We start from the raw sequence: 26,158 nt of genomic DNA on the forward strand, positions 1-26,158 counted from the left end.
TGTAAAGTGTCTTAGTAGATAAAATAAAGCGGGAGCTGGCCATCGTTAAAATCATCATTTTAAGAATTAATACATGGTCAAATTAGTTGTTAAGCTTTTGATAAGTCTTGACACAGCTCACCTGTTTTTGACAATAGCTATGGTCAAAAGTTGGATGTTAAAAAAATTTGAAAAGTCATTAAATGTGTTAACCATTTTAAAATAAACGCAAGGCATTTAACTCGTGGTTAACTTTTAACCATTTTTACAACTTAATACTGCGTGGAAAAAATCTTAATTATTTATCCATGAGCTGAACGAATCTGGTTAGATAATTCGTTTTACTAAAGACTTTGTTTTATTATACTTTAAGATGTTTTTTATTCTATAAATGTCTTGTTCTGTTTTTTAGTAACTCTGTTTTATAAAATGCTCTAGTTATTTCTCCTCTACTTATAATCTTTAACTTTAGATAAAACTGGAGTTGAATTTTGCGCTGCAGATAAAGTATCAATAACTGCTGACAAGTATTTTATAACTTTGTTAAGTTTGAAGAATGTTTGCATGTCCATGATTTCAGCAGCTCATATTTCATCCACACCATTAACAATAAATTTTATTTTAATCTATTTTCTTTTCACTTACCTATTAAATTTAAGCATTAACGTCTTCCTAAAATCAAGAGCACAAATATCTAGGTATACTGGTTTATTACTTGTTTCTTTTTTTTTCATGTTTATAGAGACAAGGTTATCAGCAATTGTATTACACTTTTTGAATATTGGCTCAGCAGCTAGTTTTTTTGCTTACATCATTAAGTAATTATATATCTTGTCTATTTCTAATGTTTTTCATGGTTTTTTGTAAATTAGCATTATATATTAGCTTGAAGAAATCCTTTTCAAAATCTTTGTTCGCATTTGTCCAAAACTAAGCATTTAAAGCAATAACTTTCTTTAGCCTTGACTTTTCTTAAATGTTATAGTACTATGTTTTTTTTTGTCTGATAAACCTAAATTTACTAATTGTTTTAGCGCCTCAAAATAAGCAATATGATTGCTGTGATCACTTATCAGCATTTAGATAAGTTATAAACTTTGGAGGTTCATCTTTATTTTATTTATCTCTCATGTACTAATTATTAACTTTTGAGTATCTTTAAAAGCTACTGATATTCCCCTTAATACCTCATTCAAACAAGACTGTTATATCAGGATCATAAAGCGGTTCTAATTGAACATTAGTAACTTTAAGAGCAGTATCCCATGACATTCCAGGAGCAGTGCAATACCATGCAGGATCCGAACTATACGTTTATCCACGTATTATTCTAAAATTCTCCAAAACAACAGCATAGACTAAATTATCTAGCTGATTGTAAAGAACTGATATTCTCTTGACGTTTTTATTCCAAACGTTTTCCGCGCTTTTTTCTAATGAATCTTTTGCATGGAATGGATTTAAGTTACTCAGACAGAATTTATGTTCACAATTTCTATTTGATATTTGTGATGACAATAATTTACTCATTTCAGTAATTAGACAATAATTATTTTTGGGGAATGTCCGAGTACGCTTCTGAAATAAGTAATAGTTTCACTCATAGTTCAGTCCTATATTTTTTACTTTTTCTAAGCCCGCTATACATTTTTCTTAATCAAATACGTTTATATATTTGGATTGTGTTTTTCAAAACATGCCTATAGATTTAAAATTTGTAGAATACTCAATACCAATTTTATCAAGGATTTTAAAACTGGTATCAATTTGTTCATTGTTATGATTTTCAGAATACTTTGCTTTCAATAATTTAGAAAGTGATATTAATAAGCTAACTTATTTAACATGGTTCATAAATGGAATGGTTTATATTTAATAGTGTGAATTTGTATGATACTATAACCCATCGTTTTATTGAAGCTTGAAAAGCTCTCAATAAAACGATGGGTTATAGTATCATACAAATCATTTAAGTCTGTAGCTTTTAAAGTTACTTCTATTTCAAAATGAAACTCAGCATCTGTTTCAGCATAATGAAATTCACCAGACATTCATTTGCTTTTTTCGTTTTACATTTTAGAAACATTTTCATCTTTGTTTTTGTGTTATTAGCCAGACAACGTTTTATTGTTGTTCTTACTGATTCCTAAAAAGAATGAACATCATCACATATTTCACCATTAAGTCTTTGTACTACATCAACAAAAACATTTGCACAATTTTTCAAAGCAGATTTTTCTCCATCGGTAGGAAATATTCTAAGACACTGCTTTCGTTTGCTTTGCTTTTCCTCTTCTTTTTTAATCAATTTTATCAGCAATTGTAGGTTACTTTTATTAAAAATTTTTTCTTCTTTATCAACATCAAACTATCCCCAAATCTTGGCCTTTCCTACCAAGTACTCGCCACGCCATCAACCTCGATCTCAACTTCCGTATACCCTTTCACATAAACCTAGAACTCACACCTTCCCATCTCTAATCCTTTACCTTCATCATACAGACAAACATTAAAACCTCCGCCCTGAGATTACGCTTCATTAATCAGGTTTTTCAACGGAAAGACTCATATTAGTGCTTCGCAAAATGGTGCTTAGCGCTAGTCTTAATCTAAATATCTCTCCATTAGACCGATATTTTAAATGTCTGTCACTAATAGCAATTGCAAAGACCTGTATATTTGCTCAGATATTTGGTGAAAAGTAGCACTTTAGATGAATGTTAGTCACAAATGACTATATGAAGCACAAAAATAGAGTAAAGTGTTATAAAAGCAAATGGTTCAATGTCTGGATTTGATAAAAGTTTATCCATATTGAAAAAAATTAAATTGAATGAATTAGAGTTTGTTTATAAATACGTCCAATTCTTTGTGATGAAAAATTTCCATCATTGTTAGCAGCAGGATATGTAACTGATATCAATTTGGCGTAAACATTTGTCACATTATCAAAAATGGCAGATTCTGAAGCTGATAATTATCTTTATCCGTTTGGAATCAAAATAAAACTAGGTACCTCTGGTAATGACTTTACAGAGATTCTTCAAGTAAAGCTAGATGCTTCAGGCACGTTTAACTGATCACACTGTCTCATTCTATAAGCTAAGGTATTGTCACTTATGACTCTATTGTTTTTAAAAACTTTTTTTCTAATGAAGGTGCAGCTTGCGGCTTCCACCGCTGCATTCCATCAAGTGTTTCTTTTCTGGCAGTTGCTGAATTCAATTTTACAATAGTACTATTATTAGACTTTCTTGTGAGTGTACGTGTAATTAATCATAACCATCACAGAATCCAAAAAAATGACGTAACTGTAATTTCAAACTAAATATACTCTTTGGAGCTAGACCATCAGTGAGAAAGGCTTGTCCAACAGCAAAATTAACATTATCGACCAATGGTATGGCTGCAGAGGTGTTTTTATGCAATAAATAATTCAATGATGAGACTGAAAAGTCATCAGTATATTTAAGCAAAGCAAAAGAAAGATCAAACAATTGTTTGAAATGTAGCAATATCACCATTTGCATAAATAAAAGGTTCATAGCCTTCAGCAGTTTATATTATATCATCTGGCTTCTTTATCATAATTATTTTTTAAAGTATTTAAGTACCTTCATATCCTTAATCACATACTGTAATATTATCATTACAAAAAACGAACTTCAGTAACAGCTATGTTTAGTTTCTCATCATTTTGTTCTCTTATACCAAGAGTTTAGTCAACTCTATTCGATGCAAACATTTTTAAATATTTTGCTGCTGTTGGTCCAAGAAGATTGAGCAAATCTTCGTTTTATATATAATTTACAACCTCTTTCATTCTAGCGACCCGAAAATTATATTTATGTGACTTCTTTTTTTCCAAAATATATTTTTTAATTATTTTCTTTTGATAAAGTTTTGTGAATTGTTTTAGGTTTCGATTTTGTATATGGATGTGGAAATGATTGAATGCTTTGTAAAGTAATAGTAATCCAATTTATTTTTACTTTGCGTTTACTTTTTTTTGCGTATCTTTTTTTCAAAATTTTAATTTTCCTGATGTTGTATTTGATGAACTTTTACCAATAGATTACTGTTTTGTGGTTTATTTCATTGGATCACGAAAAAACCTCCTGCACCTTGCACCTCACCACTTTTAACTTTGTCAATTTTTCACTTGATTTTGTTCCCAGTTCGTACTTCCTTAGGCTTGACTTTGATTTTTAAAACTGTAAATATATAATATTGTATATTGTATAGTTGTTCATATCATTCAAAAAATTTTTGTTTATTTGCAGTATTAATTTGCAAGATCTGCTGTTTAGTGCTTCTTTTTGAAAATATGTCCTTTAAAAGTAAAAAGTGAAAATCAACAGTGGAAGCAGCTGGTGAAATGTGGACACAAAATTTGAAATAAAGCACTAAGCGCCATCCTAATATACCACAGGTACAACAGGATATGAGCGACAAATTGTGTAAAACGCCTTCCAACAGAGTTATCTTTCGAAGATTCTTGGGACTCTGTGATGAATTGAAAGGACGACATGATCGACTAACAAAAATATCCGAGGAATCGATGAATCTTTGGCAGAAATTTAATTTTCCTGTTCTTTCCAAACAATAAGTGTCTGCTAATGTTGACAAGCTTATCACATCATTTGAGAAACACAGAAAGCGACCGAATGCAGTATTTGAAGAAAATCTTGCTCATCTGTTCGATATAACAAAACCAGATGGAAATTGGCTTTGTAGTGAGGACAAACAACTGCAGGGTGGGATATACAACTATGAAAAGGCTCCTATGTCAACAATCCATCCATCAAAAAGGGCCGAAAGCACATCAGAACCCTTGACAATCCAAGCGGTTATCTCTGTACCACTTTCCTGTGATACTGAGGATTCTGAGGAAGGAAGCAGCAGTGGTGACTCGGAGGCAGTTCTAGGAGAATCTCCCAGAAAGCGTGCAACACGCCAGTCAACTAAGTCTGCTGCCAAACTAGTGTCTAGTCACTCTTTGTCAACCAGAAAAACGTCACGGGTGCTTCAAAGTCTAATTGAGGATGGAGTTTGTGTCCCAACACCATCACAGTCTGGAGTCTGGCATGGAACAATCAGAGATGCAGAAGAAGTTAGGAACCGTCTCATGAAACTGATCTCTGAAGAGAAATTTTCTTTGCATTTTGATGGTAAGAAAATTGACAAGACTGAGTACCAAGTTGTGTGCTTGAAAAATGACAAAAGAACATTAAAACTTGGCATTTTGGTTTGTGACAGTGGATCCTCTGCAAACATATATAAATCACTACAGGACCTACTTGATGATTACAATGCATGTAACAGTATTCAAATGATCATCTCTGACACAACAGCTGTAAATACTGGTGGCAAGAATGGAGTTGTAACCAAGCTTTAGAAAACATTTCGAGACAAGGGATTCGATGAACCTCAATACATCGGCTGCCAACACCACATTCTTGGTCTTGTTCTAAGACATGTGTTGCATTTCTTTTTTCCTATACAGTCACAGTCGTCTAACATTAACTACAAATTCATTGATGAGATTATGGAGCATAATGATGATTTAGAAAATGCCTACAAGGGCACAGCAGTGGTAGCAGAGTATGAGAACCTTGGCTGGAGAGATGACTTTAAATTTCTTTTTCAGCTTTGTGAAGCATACAAGTTTTACAAAAATGAGGCAAAATGGCCTCTTATCAAATGGCACATGCTGCCATCACTGCACAGTGCCAGGTGGAACTCAAGAGGCATTTTTGCGTTTATTGCATTTTTCATTCTTCCAAACTGGCGAGAACAGCTGAGGATAACTTGTGATTTCGTTGCAACTACATGGTCGCGGGCCTGGTTTTCAAACCAACACTATGCAGAGGTGGCTTATGAAGACCTGCTGTCAGCAATATCCCAACTTAAATGTTCTAAAGCTGTGAAATGCTTCTCTACCCACTGGATGAAGGAACCATCATTGCTAGATGTGCCTCGATCCAACATAGTAGCCCAGAGAGCAGTAAAGTTGATGGAGGACATTCGTTCTTCTTGCAGAACAAACAAATATCTTAACTGTAAATTTATTAATACTAATGCACAAATCTGAAAGATTATTAACATCACTACAAATTCTGTAGGACAGTGTTGGTACTCATTCTCATGTATTTCTCATGTGTATTGTATATAAAGCTGACATATTATAATTAATAGCCTTTGGGCCGCTATGTGTTGTATGGTTAAATAATAAACTGTCTTAGGTGCGGGAAGTTTTTTCAAGGTATGGTGAAATCATGTCATTTCTGTTATTTATAGGCAAAAGTTCATCATTTAGAACCCCAGGCTAATTGATTTAAAATTTATCATATACCTAATGTACACTTTTAAATAAACCTTTTCATTCAACTTCAAACGTTAAATTTTTTTACATAAAACATCATTTGAAATATATTGAAACCTTGTTCTGAAGGTTTTTATCTGAAACTTTTCGTTTCTAATTTTCTGGATGTAAAAAAATCATTTAAATGAAATTTACACTCTTTGGAACTAATTTTCATTCATTAAATTAATACATCTACTTCTTTTCTTATAGATTTTTTCGTTAAATTTTTCTTAGTTAACAGCTTCTATCATCATCAAACTTTTTACCATACATTGGATTAAGATATAAAAAATCATAAATATATATACATATATATTACTAATAAAACAACATTAATCAACATTTTGGGATAGGAATATTTGAAATAGTAGACGACTTCGATTTTCCATTTCTCTCCGTTTTATATTTTTTAAAACAGATTGCTATATTGTCTTTTTGCGCAATGTTGACGGATGATTAATCCCTAAAAGATTAATTCCTATTTTTTCTAACTTGATGAAAAGTTTCTAAAGCTTCAATATATTTTCCGATATCACACAAACAGATTGCTAAGATATGTTTTGTATCTTAACGTTTAAATACCAATTTTACCAAAGCGGAATAGGCCTTAAAGTAGAGGTAGGAAAGTTCATTCTGATGTTTTCCATCCATTTAGTTAGAAATGCACGTTAAGTTTTTGTACAAATCTTTTATTGTTAGCAGATTTAAAAAAAAAGTATTTGTAATACATTAAGCATACACCTACCTTCAAACGTCATTACAAAAGCATTTAATGTTAAAAAAGGTAATAAAAATTGCAATAAATAAACGTTGACACTTAAAATATAAACTAAATATTTTCAAATGCAGCGGCGTAATAAAGAAAATAAAAAATCTTTCTTTGTTAATGCGGTACTTCCCTCCAATTTTAAATCTAAGCATTGTTTAAAAAAATGATTATTGGTAACATGCTTATATTAAATTGGGAATAATGCACTATCTTTTTTTAAAAATCCATATAGTTGCCATAGTAACCACAAAATACCCCCCTAAAATGACCAAAGAATGATTTTACGCCGGCAAAAATGCAAAGAAATTCTCTCATTTCCACCTTTCCATACTAAACTATAATGCAGTTACAAGGCAGGGCTTTTCTTTTATTTGCAAGTGTTTTGAAGTACCAAGAATAAACTTTTTCGTGAACTGTTAACCATTGCAGTACGATAAGTGGATTAAAAGTTCTAGTGATTTTTCATTCAATGTTTCTATTTTACATTTAATACTATGTTAATTAATGCTATTGTAAACTTTATTTCCACTTCGGCGTAGCTTCCTTCCTCTAGGTAATTAGCCATACCGAAATGGAATGGGATACGATTGAAAAACATCTAAATACTCCTGCAAAGAAACGCTGTTGTTGTTTATAGAGTACAGCTAGATTAATGGCGATTGAAAATATCGAAGCACTTTCGTTATTTCTTTTAATTTTTCTTTATCGTTGGGTATTTTATGTTTAACATTTCTTGTCGCAAAAAAAACGCATTTTTATGCGAGAAAGAGTTATTTTGCACTTACATAATTTAAAAGACCATGACTATTGCAATGTTACCAAGATAAAAGTGTTTTTTTTTACTTGACCCGTATTTTTCAAAATGGATGCTTGGCATATTGTTCAATATGTCCAGATCATATAGGCGCCTTGCACTTAAAAATGTGATTCATCCGAAAATAAAACCTGCAATCAAAAATAATTAAGTTAACTGTTATCAAGTCTCTTCAATTTAATAGCTTCAGTTTTTAAAAATAGTATGATTATATAAATATAGCAAATAAAATAGCTGTAAATTTAACAAATATATTTTGTCTCACCATTCTCCATTGTTCTTTAGTCCACTTTTTGTATTCCTTTGTTCACAACAGACGCTTCTTTTTCATGAGATCTGTAAGTAAAGGTTTAATGACAAACCTTCTAACAGCTATCAACCTCCTCCCCACATTATTCGAGCAGATATGGATGTCATAGTAGCTTAATCATTCATTTGTTGGTCACTTGTCTTATTTGTACTCTCCAGTATCATATATTCGGTCTTCTCTCTTTGAGGTCTTTCGTTTACGACCACATTTTCCTTTTCTTAACGGTGATAAGCTGTCTGTTGCAATGTAATGCTTCTTTACCCGTCAAACTGTAGATTGGTTTATTGTACATAAAATCTCCCGTTGAGATTTTTCAGAATATTGAAGTAAAATTAATGCTTTTGATCTTTTTATTAGGTGTAGTTTCCATCTTTGTTTTAGAACAACCATAATTTGTTAAGCACCGATGAATGCTTTAACTAAAAAAAAAAAAGGGAAATCACGAACATAAAGTATTTTAAAACACCAATAGAACTTCAATAAGGCTCGAATGGAATTTTTTTATGAGATGGAATAGAATCGTATATGAAAAAGCAATCTGAAAATTTAAAGTTTTTTTAAAGCTCTTCTCCTTCTAATAAATTTAATAGATATCATTTCCTTCACTTACAACTTCTTAAATAGAATCTAAAACTAATGAGAACATAAAAATAATATTCTTTGTTTACATTTTTATAAAGAAAGTCATTATTCAATTACTTTCCAGAGTTCTTATGTTGAGAACATATGTAAACTGCTATAAAGAAAAGAAGTCTCAAACTATCTTTTAAATTAACCATTCTGAAGTTTCAAATGGTTAATTAGAAATTATATTTTCTGAAGTTTGATACAAGTGTGTTGAAAAACAGCAATTTGTTTAATTTCCCAAATTTTTCATTTAAATATACTTTCATGTAAATGTAAGTTTTCCGATAAACTTCTTAACCAATTAGCTTTCGTAAGTAATGACTAACATACGGGTTAGGGTAGTATTATGGTTCGGTTGTATTGTGTCATCAAAAATACGTATTCTTAGTCATCGCGTTGCATCAACCTAATGAATTCTATTAGGCCTTAAGTCCCGTTTGTCCCTGTAGATTTTGTGCTTTTCGATTTGTTAAACTGGCTGCATTTATTATTAGTACGGTCTTTGTAGTTAGAAAAACGTTAACCAGGCGTTTGTGTGGTTAAACAGTCCTAACTTAAAGTTTAAAACAACTATTTCCTAAAATGTTGCGTATTTCGGTATACATGCAGGTTTGTTGTTGTACACCCTGTGATTTTCCTTCTTCTTTTTTCCCGAAGGATTGCAAACAGACCGGCTGGTCTCTTATGTTGCATAAAACATCTTTGTAGTTAATTTGAACACTTAACCAGCTAAGATTTATAGAGTTAGAACACAATGTCGTACCTGGACGCCATTTTTCTCATTGATAAATCTTGCAAATTTTGTGACGTCATCGTGTCTTATTTTTCTAGAGTGTACCGAAAGAATCAAAATGAATGTAATTGTCCTGTAAACTAAACCATATGGCTTCCCAAAAAAGCTTACAAACTTAATAGAGGTGAAAGGCACAAACATGTGCCATAGCTGGAATATTTAATGCGTTAGCAATGTGTACTAACGACGATTTTAAGTTCAGATTATTTACTTTTCTAAACACAGAGACATCACAAATAAAAGTCCATGAAAAAGGAACACTATACTCTTTTTATTCATGTTCGATAAAAAAATGATCGAAGGCAAAAACTGTGATACCGCAATCAGCATTTTTAAAGTCGTGGGTACCAGGAAAAAAGGAGAAACATAACAACTTGAAACTTCTGAACATCATTAAAAAAAAAGCTTCACTTTTAAAGGTAACAGCAAAAAAATTGTTTGATCAAATAGAATTGTCACTCGACCGTCACCATAATGAAATAAAGGAACGAGTGATGAATACGGAAAACAAGGCTATTCAGCCCTTTTTTTTGTTATTGGTGGAGCGAAGCTTAGTATTTTCTTTACAATCGTGAAGTCTCGGAAAAACATGCAGCTTTTATTCCAGCTATTATTCCATAAAGGGAGAACTGAAATAGAATTTGGTATTTTTAAGAGATGCCCTAAATTTTCATTTGCCATTCAAAGTGCAAATTTCGCTTTTGTTTTTATGTGCTCCTAAATATCATTACAAATAATACAATTTAACAATCATGGAAAGTAAATTTGGCGGCTTTTACATGATGCAAAGTTATTTATAAATTTATAAATTATTATAAATTGCACGAAGTAACAGTTGTTTATAATTGAAATTACTGCAGATTAATTCCATCTCTCCTAACTCGCTAACAATCTCAGTGAAGTTTTTTAATGCTTAATTTTTAAAAAATTTTATTTTTCCTTGCTTTATCATAGTTAGTTTGTTAGTTAGTTAATTAGTTAGTTAGTTAGTTAGTTAGTTAGTTAGTTAGTTAGTTAGTTAGTTAGTTAGTTAGTTAGTTAGTTAGTTAGTTAGTTAGTTAGTTAGTTAGTTAGTTAGTTAGTTAGTTAGTTAGTTAGTTAGTTAGTTAGTTAGTTAGTTAGTTAGTTAGTTAGTTAGTTAGTTAGTTAGTTAGTTAGTTAGTTAGTTAGTTAGTTAGTTAGTTAGTTAGTTAGTTAGTTAGTTAGTTAGTTAGTTAGTTAGTTATGGGATCACGATTGCGCAGTATTGTACAGTCCATAAAAGTATGAAGACCCCAATTCATGGTAGAAATAAATTGACTGAGTCTGCTATAAACAGTATGCAAAATTATTATGGTCTTGCCATAAGAAAAAATTTAAGCTGTGAAAAAAATTTAATCTCTATGCTATGAAGAAAGCAGTTTTTGCTATTCTTTTTCACTCAACGGAGTTTCCGGATCAAAACTTTAGACATTCATTTTGCCCACGGTCTGAAAATACATGGTGTAAATGACAATATGATAAAATCAAAGAAACTTCTTTCTATAAAAACAAAATATCACTACCAAAGTGGATTCATGATATAATTAAGCCTTTATTCTTTGATTTATCTGCTGATACCTTGTTATTAAAATGTCTCCGTGGGGAAACTCAAAATGCTAATGAATGTCTAAATTCATTAGTGTGGCAAGTGTCCAAAATCAGTTTTTGTTACCAGAGAGGTTTTTGAAATGGCAGTATACTCTGCAGTCTTACATTTTAATGATGGAGGAAATGGTATTAGAGAAGTTTTATCATCATTTGGATGTGATGGTTTTGTAACAGCCGCTAAAACTCAGAAACAAGATATTCTTCGAATAACACGTATGGAACACAAATCTCGTCAACCTGTTAAAGAGCGTAGGAAAACTTTAAGAACAATAAAAAAAAAGGGTATCTTGATATTGAAAACCAAAAGGAACAACTGGGATATGAAGCTGGGGGTTTTTGATGCGCTTGTTCAACTTGTAATTGTCTAAAACTATAAAAATAATTTTAAAACTTGATTTACTTGATTTTTAGTTTTTACAACTTTTCAGAAGTTCAAAACATTGCAATTTAGTTAAACAACTGCTTTTGACTTGAAATTTTTTACAGTTTGTTCATTATAGTTAAGAGATTCATTTATGCCATGGATTTATAATACTGATAATGGGAGATATTATTTTTATGCAATGTAACACGCAACAATGTTGATATTTAGTGCAATCTTTAAAAAAAATAATAGTGTCATCACACAGAAGCATGTATTTTTAAAAACCATGGCACAAATGAGAGATAAGGTAGTTTAGAACCAGTATGTAAATTTTTGGCACTATCTGATGTAAACATTTTTGTTGTCCTGTGATGAAATTTTCATTTTTTTACACTTAAGTGTACAAAAAAGTATGGATAATCGAGGCTAACTACTTTGAACGTTTTTTTTTCAATTCTTCAATATTTATTTTATTTTATAAAAAAAAATTATCTTGATAGAGCTTATTTTTATCAAATAAATTTTTTTTTAGGTGAACCACCTTAAAGCTCTTTTTTTTTTAGCTTGCACCAAACCATCCAACGTTGTGAAACACTAACTGCTATGCATATGAAGGTATTCGCCAATTTCTCGACTGCCGTGTTTTATTTACTTCGGGGTTTCGGGACGGGATCATTTAAAAAACAAAATGCAAAAGAATTAGACCGCCATAACTTCGTTATCTGTTGACTTTTGTGCCCGTCGTAAGTTTGACGTATATTAGAGTGTTGTTTAGTTCTAACTTTACGTGTTTATTTTTCTTTAATTTAAATAAGGAGCTGTCTGCGCATGCTGTGATTTTTGTTTCTATTTTGTCAAGTATTATATCTTTAATCAGCTGCATTATTTCGATGTGTCTCAAGAATGTGTCAGCTTGGAGTGTCTAGGAGTTATCGACAGTGGACATAACCCCTCTAGTTGGTTTGACACGGCGCTCAAACCAACTAGAGGGGTTATTTCCACTGTCAATAACTCTTAGATACAATGCATCCGTTCGCTTTTTTTCGTTGATGTATTTTTTTCACATTTCAATAAACTAATGACACAGAATGAATGTGCACAGAAAAAAATTACAAGGTAAAAGTGTTCCAACAGCAAAAAAAACCAACCAATTAAGGATTACACACAAACACGCTAGTGTGAAAAAGGAATTTTTTTTAAAAAAAATCAATGATTTTTGGTTTTTTTAAAAAAAAACAGGTTTTTTTGCAACCCTGATGGTGACTATTCACAAAAGAGGCTTCAAAAGAGCACTTGTAGAATTTACTAGTACATGAGTGCCATCAACACAACCACACACACTCAGCATCCTTGCAATGTCAAAAAATTTCTGTGTCAGAACCTTCATTTATTTACAGTATTTTGAATAACTGTTGAAATAATAACTAAATTTATTTTGGGCACTAAATCATTTTTTCATCATCATTCTTACCCTAATTCCCATTATAAATAGCAGATTATGTAAGATATCTTTTTAAAATGAAGAAAAGTGGTATAACTTTGTTTTCAGTAAATACAAACTACTCTAAAATTGAAGAAAATAAAAAAGCCAAGCAAATGCTAACAATTGCAACTTTTTAACATTTCTAGCTTTGCAAACTAAAGTGATTCACATAGTTGCAGTTAAACCATAACTATATAACAGTAGTAAACCAGCTGCTAAATTTAAGTTCATTTCAACACATTTTTAAGGTCCTACAAGAAAATTCAACAGCAAACATGATCCAATATAATAATTTAGATTAACTGTTGATAAAGGTATGAAAAAAAGATTTTCAAACCTTTACACTAAACATTTAAAGAAGATCTGAAGCAATAGATGTGGTATTTTTAGAGCTGTAAGGTATATTGTAATACAAAATTTGACAGCTGTTTCTGAGCTGGAGTGGGTTTAAGACACTTGTTGAGGATGATCTGAGTAAAAGAACATTTGCCCAACCAATATTTTACTAAGTACTTAAGTGAACAAAGACTTTGTTGCAGCTCTACCAACAGCTTCAAGTGTTTTTTTGCCATTACTTGTAAATGATAAAAATATGTAATTATATATTGTGCATCACAAACACATCATGTAAATCATATAAAAGATTAGATTATAATGACAATAACATAAACATTTAAGAAGTCCTATGATCACTCAGTCAATGGTAATTGAAATTGCAAATAGATGTTACACTTTTACATAATCAAATGAAATCACTTACAAGTCTTTTCTTAATTAAGACAAGATAGAGAAATACACAGAGTGGCTAATAACTTTTAATCTAACAGCTGCTAAAATGCTAATACAATAATTCTGATTATGTTAGAACATTTATGCCAAATAACAAATAAAAGAAGTAAAGATGATAAACTAGAACACAGTTGAATGATAAAATATTCTTTTAAAATATAAATAATTTGACATTTTACTGTGATAAATTCACATATAAAATCATTTCAGCCTGAGCCATCAGTAAATATTGATATATTTAAATGAAATTTGCCACGGTTAATTTGCATCATTAATTTATGACTTTAATATAGTTTTTTCTTTATCTGTCTTCAAAATGAAAATGCAAAATTTTTGATCTTTGGGTTGAGCTTCCAGAAGTGCTCCAGCATCATTTTTCTCTGGATCATTAAATTAACATAAACTTGAACATCAACAGTTTTTCTACCAGTTATGACAAGATTTTAACAACTTTGATTAAAGTAAAATTTTCTGAAAAGATTTATAGTTCTGTTAATCACTTTGCATCTTAGGACTTTTTCCCAAATTAATTATGAATATTATTACCTATTAAGTTAAATTTTTTGGGTATTTTTCTTCATTTACTTAATCTTCATCAAATCAATTATAAAGCCTACTTATTAAATATAAACTAAGCAATTAGTCATGGTTGAAGAATTTGAAGAAAAGTAAATCAAAAACCAATCATAAAATGTTTCATGGCTCTCTAAATCTTCTCACTACTGATTAGTTTTAGTTGTTTTCAATTCCTAGAATTTTTGAATTGCACCAAAATGGTCTAGCTATTGACATTAACAGGGTTATGGAATCTACACCAGAAATGGTCATAGAGAATATTATTACTAATTGTGTATTACTAGTAATGAGAGAATATTATTACTAGTTGTGACAATCAAGTTTATTACTGACTCTGAAATTAATGATCTCCTGCATTCATTTTCCCATGGTTAAGTGAATAAACACCACTGGCTTAATGAACCAGTGGTATTTATTTACTTAACCATGGAAAAAACAGAAAACAACATTCTTTAGTCACTTTGGAAGCTCATTCTTATCAACATTACAAAAAGGCATTTTTTCATAAATCTTTGTGGAACATTTTTGCCATGTGCCTTAAAAGTCTTTAAAACTCCTAGTCATAACTTCCAATATGGTAAATGCCCTATAATCAATACTTCCAATACTTGTAAAGAGGAAATAATGAAAGAATTAGAAAAATATTTTGGAAAAAAAAAAAAAAAAAAATTGGTGAATCTAAAGAGATATGGTAAAGAGAACAAAGTTCAGATTCTCTGCTTTAAAAAATCTGCAAATACAAAAAAAATTAGATGGAACATGTAACAGAATAATATGGGAAACAGAACATCCTTTTTTACTTTCAAATTAAATTGTGCTTTCTTGAAAACAATTGTTCCAATCATAAACTAGGTGGTCAAATTAAAATGATTAAAAAAAAAAAAAAAAAAATGAAGATGCTTGAAACAAGTGATCAAACAAAGTCCCTGGCTTAATGTTAATGTAACACCATCACAAACTAGCTAATATTAAATTGAACAAATAATACACATAAAATAAATGGTAAACATTATACAATTTGGCTTCCTGCAGCTTTAAGAATCAAAAAAAAAAAAAAAAAATACTAGAAAAATATTGAATTGAGAATTTGAAATAAAAGTGAAAAGATTTATATTCAATCAGAAAGTTAAATTAGAAAATAATTAGAACACATCATAATAAATAATAATAAACCAGATTTCATTATTTCACAAAAGTAAATTATTGCAAACCTCAAAAAAATAAATCTAAAAACACACACAAAAAAATAAATACAATGCAACTTTAACACAGACATATAAAACACAAAAACTGAGAAAAAATTAAATGAACATACCTTATGTAAAAAATGAAAATAACTTCATTAACTATAAACCAGAATAACTAATGTAAATAACTAAATCATACAAAAATATTATATTAAATGAGAATCAAATAAGGAAAAGCAGCATTATAAAATAAGAGAAAAAAAAAGAAGGAAAATTAGAGCATCCCACTGAAGGAAACAAAAAAAACATGGTGGGGTTTTGTGGGATCAATGTGTTAAATGAGTTAAAGGGAGTCAAGATGAGCCAGCATACAGTACGGGGATGAAGGGATTTTGCTGTGAAACTGTTTGGGACGTTAAGCTGTATGACCATTCTATTGGTGATACATTCTTTAAAACAGAGTCACTATACAAATAGCTTTTATCCAATGAAGCAGATTTGGCTTTTAATTTAAATATTGTTGGTAACAAATTCTTAAACTCTTTATCTGCGAAATTCATAGCAGCTTCATTTTCATTTTTAGAAAGATTAGATCCAAAATATCTAGGATCTAGTGTGTTTGCTAGGAATGAGTATCACTGACAGTCTGAAGATATCTAGATTCAATTTTTTTTTTTTTTTTCGTTTGATAAAAATGATAAACTGTTCATCAAATCTTTGAAAATTTCAACAGTGTCAATTATTTTTGTTTGATCTCCTTGCAAATTATCTAGAGCTACTGCAATTGGTTTTAATATTTTTAATAAATCTTCTGTGTTTCGCTTTATCTTTATATCACTTACTTTTTTACCAATCACGGGATCCAAGTCTTTATTTTTTTCAAACATTGTGAAAAAGATGCTCCAGTTGTTTACATATTTTTCAAGTGAATCATATACAGAATTCCAGCAAGTTTCAGTAGGAAGTGGCAATTTTGTTCCCCCGTTTAATTTATAAATTCCTCCAGCTTGATGATTATTTCCTATATATTTTATTATTTGTGTAGCATGTGCGCTCACATTTTCAATGTTAAGATCATTTGCTAAAAGATTCAGCATATGAGCAGCACACCCATAAGTTATGATAATATCTCTTTCAGAAGACAGTACTTGTCTTATTGATTTCATATTAGCTGCATTGTCAGTCATAAAGCTTTTTACTGTGCATCCAAATTTACGTCTTACAGAATCTATTGCTTCTCTTGCTAATTGTGTAAGATATTCACCTGTATGTAAATGACCAGAAGTGTTGATTGTTTCTACTAAATTGTTAATTTTATCTGTAATTACAGAAATACAAACTATAGGTTCATTATGTACATTACTCCAGCCATCTAAAGACATGGTTACAATTTTCTCATTTAACACATTACGTTTTTCAATTTCTTTTGTGTAAACCCTATCTAATATTTCTCCTCCAATTTGATTTCTATTAGGTAGAGTGTATCCTGGATAAAGCATATTGATAAATTTTTTAAATTCTTTGTGTTCAACTGTTCTGAAGCTAGAGATTGTACTGTATAGAAATCTACCAAGTTGCAGATCAAATGAATCTTTCTCTTTGAGGCTTGTTTGTGTGAAAAACTTATCAATTTTCAAATATCTATCTGCTGATGTTGAATTGGGCTGAGACCTTTTCATTTGTTGTTGTGATGTTGATGGTGAGTTACCTTTAAAATGAAATTCAGTCTATTGAATTATTCTAAGTTAACATGTCTATACGGGATAGTTATTTAAATATATGTTTATGATTTAGGGAAAGAATAAAATTTTAAATGATAATGCAGTAACTTAATTACCTTGAAGAAGTTGTTGATCTTTAATTGGCTCCATAATTTCATGGAGTTGTGATTGCTTGCACTTTTTTATATGTTCATGCATCCTTTGAATTTGACCTTTCATTTCTTTTCTACACGCATTACAAACTGCTCAACACTCCTTTCTTTCTGGAACAGTCACTTGTGTATATTTTAACCAAATCATATCACATTTGCGCCCAGTTTTTTGAGACATTTTTGTGTTATCAATAAATTTATATATATCGTTTAGAAAACTTCCTGATGAAATAAGTTCATCAGAAAGCAATGCTTTTTGATGAACCTATTGAAGGAGCACCAGCCTGTAGAAGAAAACAAATAAATAAGTGTTATTACTAATTTATTACTGCTCTGTTCTATAAGCACACTGAGGACTCAATTCTATGAAAAAACAAAAACAAAAAATAATGGACTTAAAAAAAAATATCTATATTAAAGATTAGTTATATTTGTGAACACAACCCTATTTTAATTTCCTGTTGTAAATTCAAATCTTTTTAAAAAAATATTAATTTGGTTTAAACCAACATTTTTGAAATTGGTTTAAACCATGCAACCCTGGTCACCATACACATAGCCTAAATATCATGCCAGTTTGCAGAACAAAATTTTAGTTCTTTTATGTTTCACCCAAGGCACTAGGATGTTGGTATGACTCAAGAGTAAGTAGGGTCTATTTCATAGATGTAGTGTTGCCAACTTGCTTAAAGTTGTTATGCCCTGCATTAATATAATGTCCATTATGAAATTCCAAAACTTTTTATTTTTTTAAATCAGAATAAATTTGTTATGGCAAAAAATGACATAAATCATAATTTAACCTTATCTTACAACAAAGTATGTTTTTATAAATTAAAAAATAACTTTGCTCTACAGCTGCAGAGGTCCAACTTACCATTTTGGAAAGTTTAAAGCATGCTTATTCCAAATATGTCCGGCATGATCTATGTTGTGCCTTCCTTTTGGAGTGATGGAGCCAAATATATCTCCAAAATGGGGGCTTAATATATATCTTATCTGATATTTGAAATCAGAAGGCTTTAAGTTATTCAAAAAAGTATGTTGGACTTCTGTAGCTGCAATATTTCCAAAGTTATGAGCTTTGAATTGACGGAACCTTTTTTTGTTATTTTGATAAAATTTATTAATCTGTATTTCATTTGTTCAGTTTCATTTATTTTGTTCCACTTCACTTGAAGGTAATAAACAAAATAATCGTTTTTGTTGACGTAAAATTTATTAATTAAGAATTAAAATTTTTAAAACATTTTTGAATGAAATAATTTAATTAAGACTTTGAAATATTTCAGCCCCAATAGACACCATCTTTCTGCAAAACATGGAGTTGAAAACTAGAGTGTTTTGTTATCACTATTTTTTATTTATCTTTGAATTTACTTCAGCTTTTCAGCCCCTTGTTTAGTAGAATGACAGATGCTTATTAAGGAACATAGATATATGAAATTGAAAATTCTTCAGTAAACTTATATATTTTAAGAAACTGGGCATGCACCAGTTTTATAACGCCATTTTTTTCCAATATGGCCATAAAAAGTGTTTTACAATACTAGCATCATTTAGCATAATGAAAGTGAATTTTAATAAGGATACCAATACATATTTTGGTGAGAGTTCAATCAAGGTGTCACTTTAGAGTCGACATGAATTTAATTTTTTTTCAGATATTAATTCAATAAATTGTTCTAATTTTCTACGGTGTAATTTACAGGAATTTTTGAAGAAATATTAACATTTTAGGTGTTTCGAGAATCAACCCTTAGGAATGTCTTTGAATCTGGTGAGCGGCCTTTTCCAAGTAGCATGATTTTAGGGGACAGTGCCGATTCTTACACTGATTGGCTAATTTGTCGTTTTCTTGGTGCAGTAAACTTAGTTCCAAAACTTGTTCAATGTGCATTTATTCTTCACAACATGTGTATTGCTGTAGGAGATAATTGTGCTGATTTTAAGGAAGATGAACTTGTTCAGACCAATGTTTAAGAGGCTCCAGTTCCAATGCCACAGAATAAGAACCGTCGTCAGTAAATTCTAAAAACCTTTTTTGTAATTCCATTACTTAAATAAGTATTAAATAATTCAAATGGGTGCTACATCTAAATATTGAAAGACTTGTAAGTGAGTACTAGTATTATGTTTCACTTTATAACAACCATTGCTGTATGTAATTTTTACTGTATATGGACAACCAAAATGCCAGTGCTAACTTGTAAGTCTCAAATATCGCAATTATCGAAGTTAATTTTGTATTGGCTTTGTATTCAGTTTCTTGTCTTACTTTTTAATGAGCTCAAGCACAAATTAATAAATTATTTAGTGAAAGTTTCAGACTTTTTTATAATATTTTGTCGAGGCTACTTATTTTGTAAGCACTGGCGTTACAGCTACAGTTAACTTCATAAGGACTGTTACGTAACATTTTTACTCTATACGGTCGACCGTAACGCCGGTGCTTAATATTTTTTTAGAATTAGAAATATTCTTAATGATTTTTGAAGCTAGTTATGATACATAAAACATAAAGCAATATAAAAAAAATCATTGACAGTTGTTAGCAATAGTCAAGAATCCAAAGAATCTAGCATTAAAGTAGATTTCCACTTTCCTAAACTCATAATTTCCAAAAAATATTTTTTAACTTCAAGGTAATAACAAATTACTGTTTATAATAAACATTAAGAGATAATGAATTACTTCACGAATTCTTGTAGTCATGGCTTGATAGAAGTCAATTTTTTCTTGCAGAAGGTTGAGTTCGAGTTCTTTATGCTTGGCCATGTGTTTAAGTTCCAATTCTATCTGATGATTCCTAAGACTGAGATTTCTATTCTTCTCAAAAATAAAATTGTTCTACTTTTTTTTTTTGATGACGTTGCTGCAGGTGGCTTCTTTTCACAAACACCGGATATGCTTGATTGGGGTGTTCCTACGTAGTTGTCGATCGTTTGTTCTCCTACAATGTTAAACAAAAAGTTGCTGCTAATGTAATGTTATATACATATACTGGTCATCTGCCAGCAATATTGAACAAATAAAAAAAAATATCAATGATTTAATCTTACCTGCTTCAATGTTGTTGGCTTCATCAAAAGCAAAAGGGATGGAATGGGCCTCAAAAGCTTGACCACAAACCACTTGAGTCTGTGTTTTGCTTGAGGAAGCCTTTGTTCCAATTCTAACAGCAACATTTGGGACATCCAGAGCAACAATATCAATAGAGTCTCGTCCAACAATATCAAGAATAATCTCCTCTGCATTGGTGAATGTAAAACCTTGGCTTCCAGTCGTCAGTGACTTAACATACTTTTTCACTGTTGCTCGCTTGAAATTGTCGAAGTCTATTCTTTTTAATGTTTTGTGATCAGTTACAACTGCACCAAGGTCCAACAACTCTCTGTGGATGTTCTTCCAGATTTCATCACGTTTTTTGCAATCGATGCCTGGCCTTCGCTTTCCAAACAGAACACTTTTATTGGCATATACAAGTTCAGCTAGTTTCAGTTTCTGATAATATGTCAACATTTATATGGCTGGAAAAACGAAATAAAGACTGGTTTAATTTCAAAATGGGATGCTTTACATTTATCTTATTTTAGGTTTCAAAAATTTTTTTTAAATATATTTTTTCAATTTTGAAATTTAAATAAACAATTTTAACTTTTTGAATGATCTGCCAACAGCTTACTTACTGCGTACTTACTGCTTAATATGGCTTAATGTTAAAGAACCTTTTTCAGCTAAATAATTGGATTGTCCATGGAAAAATTTATAGTTGGGAAAATTGGTATTATCACATTTTTATGATTTCTATTTGTCCAAACTGTGATTTCTTCTTTACAAATGATAAATTTACAAATTGAAATGCATCTGTTATATTTTTACGAATGATAAATTTAAGAGCTGGAATATTCCTGTTATTTTTCACAGATTAGAATTTTACAATTACTATCTTAACGAGTAATAAACTTTCAGTATTAATTCTTGACACTATATTTTATGAAAGCTTAGGTTAGGTTAGTGATAATATGAGTAACTAATTCGTAAAATTATAAAAGGTACATTTCAATTTGTAAATTTATCATCCCTAAAGATAAGACACCCTAAGTTTGTTTTGTACAATTTTGTACAAAATTTTTTATTATTATTATTATTATCATTTTTATTATTATTATAATTATTCATCATCATCATCATCATCATCATCATCATCATCATCATCATCATCATCATCATCATCATCATCATCATCATCATCATCATCATCATCATCATCACCATCATCATCATCATCACCATCACCATCATCATCATCATCATCATCATCATCATCATCATCATCATCATCATCATCATCATCATCATCATCATCATCATCATCATCATCATCATCATCATCATCATCATCACCATCATCATCATCATCATTATTGAATTATTATTATTGTTATTCGTAAAATTAGAATTCATAATGTTTTAATTGATCCAAAAAATTCCTGTACTCAGTAGTCGACAGTGTTCAATTATAAAAATATAATACAAAATTACATTCAACCATTTAGCATAAAAATTTTCTATATGAAGCAAACCGTAAGCATACTGCCCCCCCCCCCTTCCCCTCTTTGAGACAAAAAAAATTTCAAGATTGTTTAGGACCCTTATACTATTAATTTGTGAAGTATAAAAACAAAATCTAAAACAAAATCTTCAGAAAAGTTAAATGCCGTTTTACTTCTATCAAAAAATAAATTTTTATTTTATTTCGTTGCGATAAAAAAAACAACTTATATAATATTACTTGTTTACGTTGTGTGCCAAATAAAACTCAAATTTACTCTTTTTACGTAAAAGTTACTAATTTCAAGGAAAATTTGAAAAATCCTTAAAAACGAATTTTTTTAGAATTGCGGTTTTGAAAGTTGTGAAATTACGCAAAAATTTTCCGAAATTACGCATTTTTTTACGTTTTGTGCAACAAGCTTTGTAGGATTGAGCCCTTGTGTGCCATAAAAGGGTCTACATTTCTTAAATTTAGAGGTGGAAAAATTCGTGTACTTGGTGATATTTAATTTTCAATTTTTATTGATTAAAACTAAACTTTATTTATAATGATGGCAAACAAATTTCGGTCGATGAATAGTTTACTCATTAGCTTTTTATAATGGACGGTTAACCTTATCTCCACCAATGTTGGAAATACAATACTTTTCTTTGACTCATTTACTCCTTATATAAAAGTTTACTCACGGATAAAAATCAAAAAGTTGCAGTGTTTGAATTGGGGTTCATCACTCTACAAAACAAGGGGTTGAATGCTAAAGTGTTTTGTAACAAAAAATTTTCATTCATTTTTGTAAATACTACAGCTTTCAAACCTTTATTTTGTGGAGGGATGGACGCCTATTGCTACGGGAAAGAGAAAGGGATGGGAAAATTAATCACATGAGCATGCGCAATTTGTAACTTAGTTTTGAAAATTAATCACTGCGCATGCTAATGTGATTAGTTTTTCCATCCCTCTCCCTTTCCGGTAGTTAAAACGGATGAGTGGAAACTCACCTTTATATTGCAATCAATCATGAGTTTGCTCCAGTGCAAACTTACCATTTTGCTAAATGTTTCTACTTCAAGTTCGACAGATTTTTAAATATTTTAAATAAAGATAAAAAGTGCTTCTTACTGAATTCTTACTTTTAGAAAAATGTCAAAAGTATTTCTGAAACACTTAATATTCATTGTTATTTTAAAAATTATGTAACTTAACGTTTTACGAGGACAAATCTTTATGTTTACAAAAATTGACATCTGTGGTTTGAAGAAAAAATCACGAACCTTTGCACTGCACTTTGTAAAATCATTCTTTGGTTAAATTTTTGCATAATTATGCAAAATTTAGAATTTGCAGCAGAAATTACGTTAAAAACAGGATTTTTCTTGCGCAAAAAAAGTTTCCGTAAACTGCAATCTTATAAGCAAAATTTTTCTTAATTTTTTGAGTTAACTTTTTGAGTAAATAATGCGTAATTTTTTGAGTTAACTTTTTGAGTAAATAATGCGTAATTTTTTTGAGTTAACTTTTTGAGTAAATTATGCGTAACTTTTTGAGTTATTTTTTTGAGTAAATTATGCGTAATTTTGCGTGTAAGATAGCAGTTAACGGAAATTTTTTTTTGCGCAAGAAAAACCCTGCTTTTTAGGTAATTTCTGCTGCAAATTCTAAATTTTGCGTAATAATACAAAATTTTAACCAAAGAACGATTGTGCAAAACTGGTGCAAAGGTTCATGATTTTTTTCAAACCACAGATGTCTATTTTTGGTAGAAAAAAAAAAATAAAAGCCCTAAAAAAACGTAGAATTAGATAATTTTTAAAAACTTGTTTTCCGCAAAATTTTAATTTAAGCAAAAATTTTCTGATTCAAAATACAAAACAGTTGAATAATTCTAAAAAAGAATGAATCTTAGAAAAGCTGCAGTTGTGTTTGGTATCACTAAGAGCAACAGAATAAAAATACCGGAAAATAATCAAAAATCTATCAGTGAAAATGATTCCACAAAGTTTTTTTCGACTCAAACATTTACAGAGTTAGTAGAAAAAAGGTTGAAAAATATTTCTTTATTTCGAAAATGAACTATGGCTTCTCATACCACCAAACTAGAATTATGGCATGTAATTATTGTAATGCTTTGAATAAATACCCTGAACGATGGGTAGAAGTAAAAAAAAAAAATACTGGTGTCTATAAAAGGTTTCATATCAAGACAAAGCTCTTTTCTTGCATCAACCAGATAATTCAAGCTTATCAAGAGTCACCACCCAAAATGATAATGAATTTTAAAACAATTTTTTCACTAATTTACACCTGACGTATATTTAGCTTAGACGAAACTGGCATGACTGTTGTGCAGATACCTAATCTCAAAGTAGGTGTGGTCAAAAACAAGTTGGTGAAAATTTAACCGAAAGTTCCTTTCCACCAGTGTTTATTTCTCCCAGAGCAAGAATTCTTTAACACGTGCTCACAGGAGGATTTAACAGGTGTGTTGCTTTGGAATTTTTTCCTCAGATTCTTTGACTTTGTCAAACGGATGCTTCTCCTTTCCTTTGATCTTGGCAATTTGTCATAAAAGGCACTCACAAACTGACGAAACTCTGGTTGTAGGTTTGATAGAAATTGACTTGAAGTCAAAAAGTTTAGACACATGTTTGATTTTTCCAGCACAAAGTTTTCCAATTTGAGATCTGCATGAAACACAAGTAGCCAAATGAACTCTTTCATCACTGAAATCTATGTCTGTTTTAATCAGTTGAAGAATTTTCAACTTATAGTTTTCAGTCAATTCTTGATCACCCTTTTTCATGCATATAACACAAACAGATTTTCTGCAATCTTCATGAGTTTTTGCAAATGTAGGCATCTTTAAATTTATTTAAAAAGCGCTCACTGTGTTTACATTTTGCTTTCTTCTTTGAATAATTACTGCCAAATTAGCCGGTAATTTTTTAACCGAGGGGCAAAGTTCGAACTTGAGAATTTCTCATGATACATCGGAACAGCAATAAGATGCATATTTGGATAAAAGCTATTAAAATAAAAAAGTTTTGTTTTTATGCATTTCATTTTATATTATATATATTGTTTAAACAAAGCATGTCTCGTAGCATTTTAAGCACTTAAATAAATCGCATTATGGTATGCAAAAGTTTATAAACTTCTTGACCAAAATTATGCTTTGGATGTTAATGAGGGATTTCAAAACCCTTTATTTTGGGCTCCCATATGCATGCACTATCACCCCTTAAAAGGATTTTCATAGGGTATTTCATTGATATTAGGACCCCAAATCTACAAACCGTGACCTGAGTTAAAGGCGAAATTGAGAGTACTGTTGGCGTTCGATAATATGTTCTGGTAGCGTCTGATGTCAGCACCATTGTCTTTGGGGTGTTCTATGAAGACTTCTAGGGCGTTTACGAACTCCGCCTTAGCATCCAGTGCGCTGGCTGTAGAGCTTATGATGGTTCTGCGAGTCGCTAGCTGCGCTTACAGGTCACATATTGTGTAAGCTCTAATACGTCCTGAGATTGCTCTGGAATAAGCTTTAGAAATTTTGTTTGTTAATTCAGGGATGTGACCGGCAGCCATGTTAATCATGAAATAGTTGATGGTTTTCCCCCGCTAAACGAAGCGCTTTTCATAAAAATGCCATGCCCATGACTGTAGCTCCACCCCGACTTGAACCCCATATTCTTCTTTTATCTCCTCAAGCTTCAAAGTATTAATGTCTGCTTTCCAATTCCTAGAAAAAGGTAGCCCAATACCCAAACTTCATAGCATCCTCCTAACAGTATAATAAAGTTGGAACCTGTGAATGACTCTTATGAATGGATTGCTGGAGTACAGCATAGGCGTAAAGATTCGGCACACAGCTGTAGCCATGCTTACCGCGAAATTTACAAAGATTGTATAAATAACAGATTCGAGTGGGTTGTTCCACTTCCATGGTGAAAATATGTCGTTGATGTAATAAATCAGTATGACAACCCTATACGCTTATAATATAACCCTATACGACGACAACGATGACCTTGATAAACCCT

General features: G+C 30.7%; 1 protein-coding gene across 2 annotated transcripts; it reads right to left on the bottom strand.

Moving 5' to 3' along the window:
- Positions 1 to 16,289: 16,289 nt before the first annotated feature.
- On the bottom strand, positions 16,290 to 23,559 carry LOC149884401 (uncharacterized). Of its 2 annotated transcripts, none has more exons than XM_090096014.1 (5): positions 23,390 to 23,559; positions 20,623 to 21,090; positions 20,255 to 20,513; positions 17,525 to 17,844; positions 16,290 to 17,395 (listed from the first exon to the last, which is right to left on the bottom strand). In XM_090096014.1, the coding sequence occupies exons 4-5, from the start codon at positions 17,625 to 17,627 to the stop codon at positions 16,350 to 16,352; spliced, it is 1,149 nt and encodes a 382-aa protein (XP_089952140.1). In that variant the 5' UTR covers positions 17,628 to 17,844; positions 20,255 to 20,513; positions 20,623 to 21,090; positions 23,390 to 23,559; the 3' UTR covers positions 16,290 to 16,349. The 2 variants fall into 2 exon arrangements, with proteins under 2 accessions (XP_089952140.1, XP_089952139.1); XM_090096013.1 differs by lacking the exon at positions 23,390 to 23,559 and adding an exon at positions 23,117 to 23,269.
- Between the last annotated feature and the right edge of the window lie 2,599 nt (positions 23,560 to 26,158).

Source organism: Hydra viridissima, unplaced genomic scaffold (assembly GCF_058129835.1).
Source record: "Hydra viridissima isolate aposymbiotic clone 2 unplaced genomic scaffold, HvirCarnegie_v1 scaffold_8, whole genome shotgun sequence".
Taxonomy (NCBI): domain Eukaryota; kingdom Metazoa; phylum Cnidaria; class Hydrozoa; order Anthoathecata; family Hydridae; genus Hydra; species Hydra viridissima.

Bases quoted from the DNA above. Each gene is read 5' to 3' on its own strand.
- LOC149884401 (XM_090096014.1), bottom strand. From the start codon at position 17,627: ATGAAAGGTCAAATTCAAAGGATGCATGAACATATAAAAAAGTGCAAG. The intron at 17,396-17,524 runs GTAATTAAGTTA...TTCATTTTAAAG, and splicing joins AGATCAACAACTTCTTCAAG to GTAACTCACCATCAACATCA.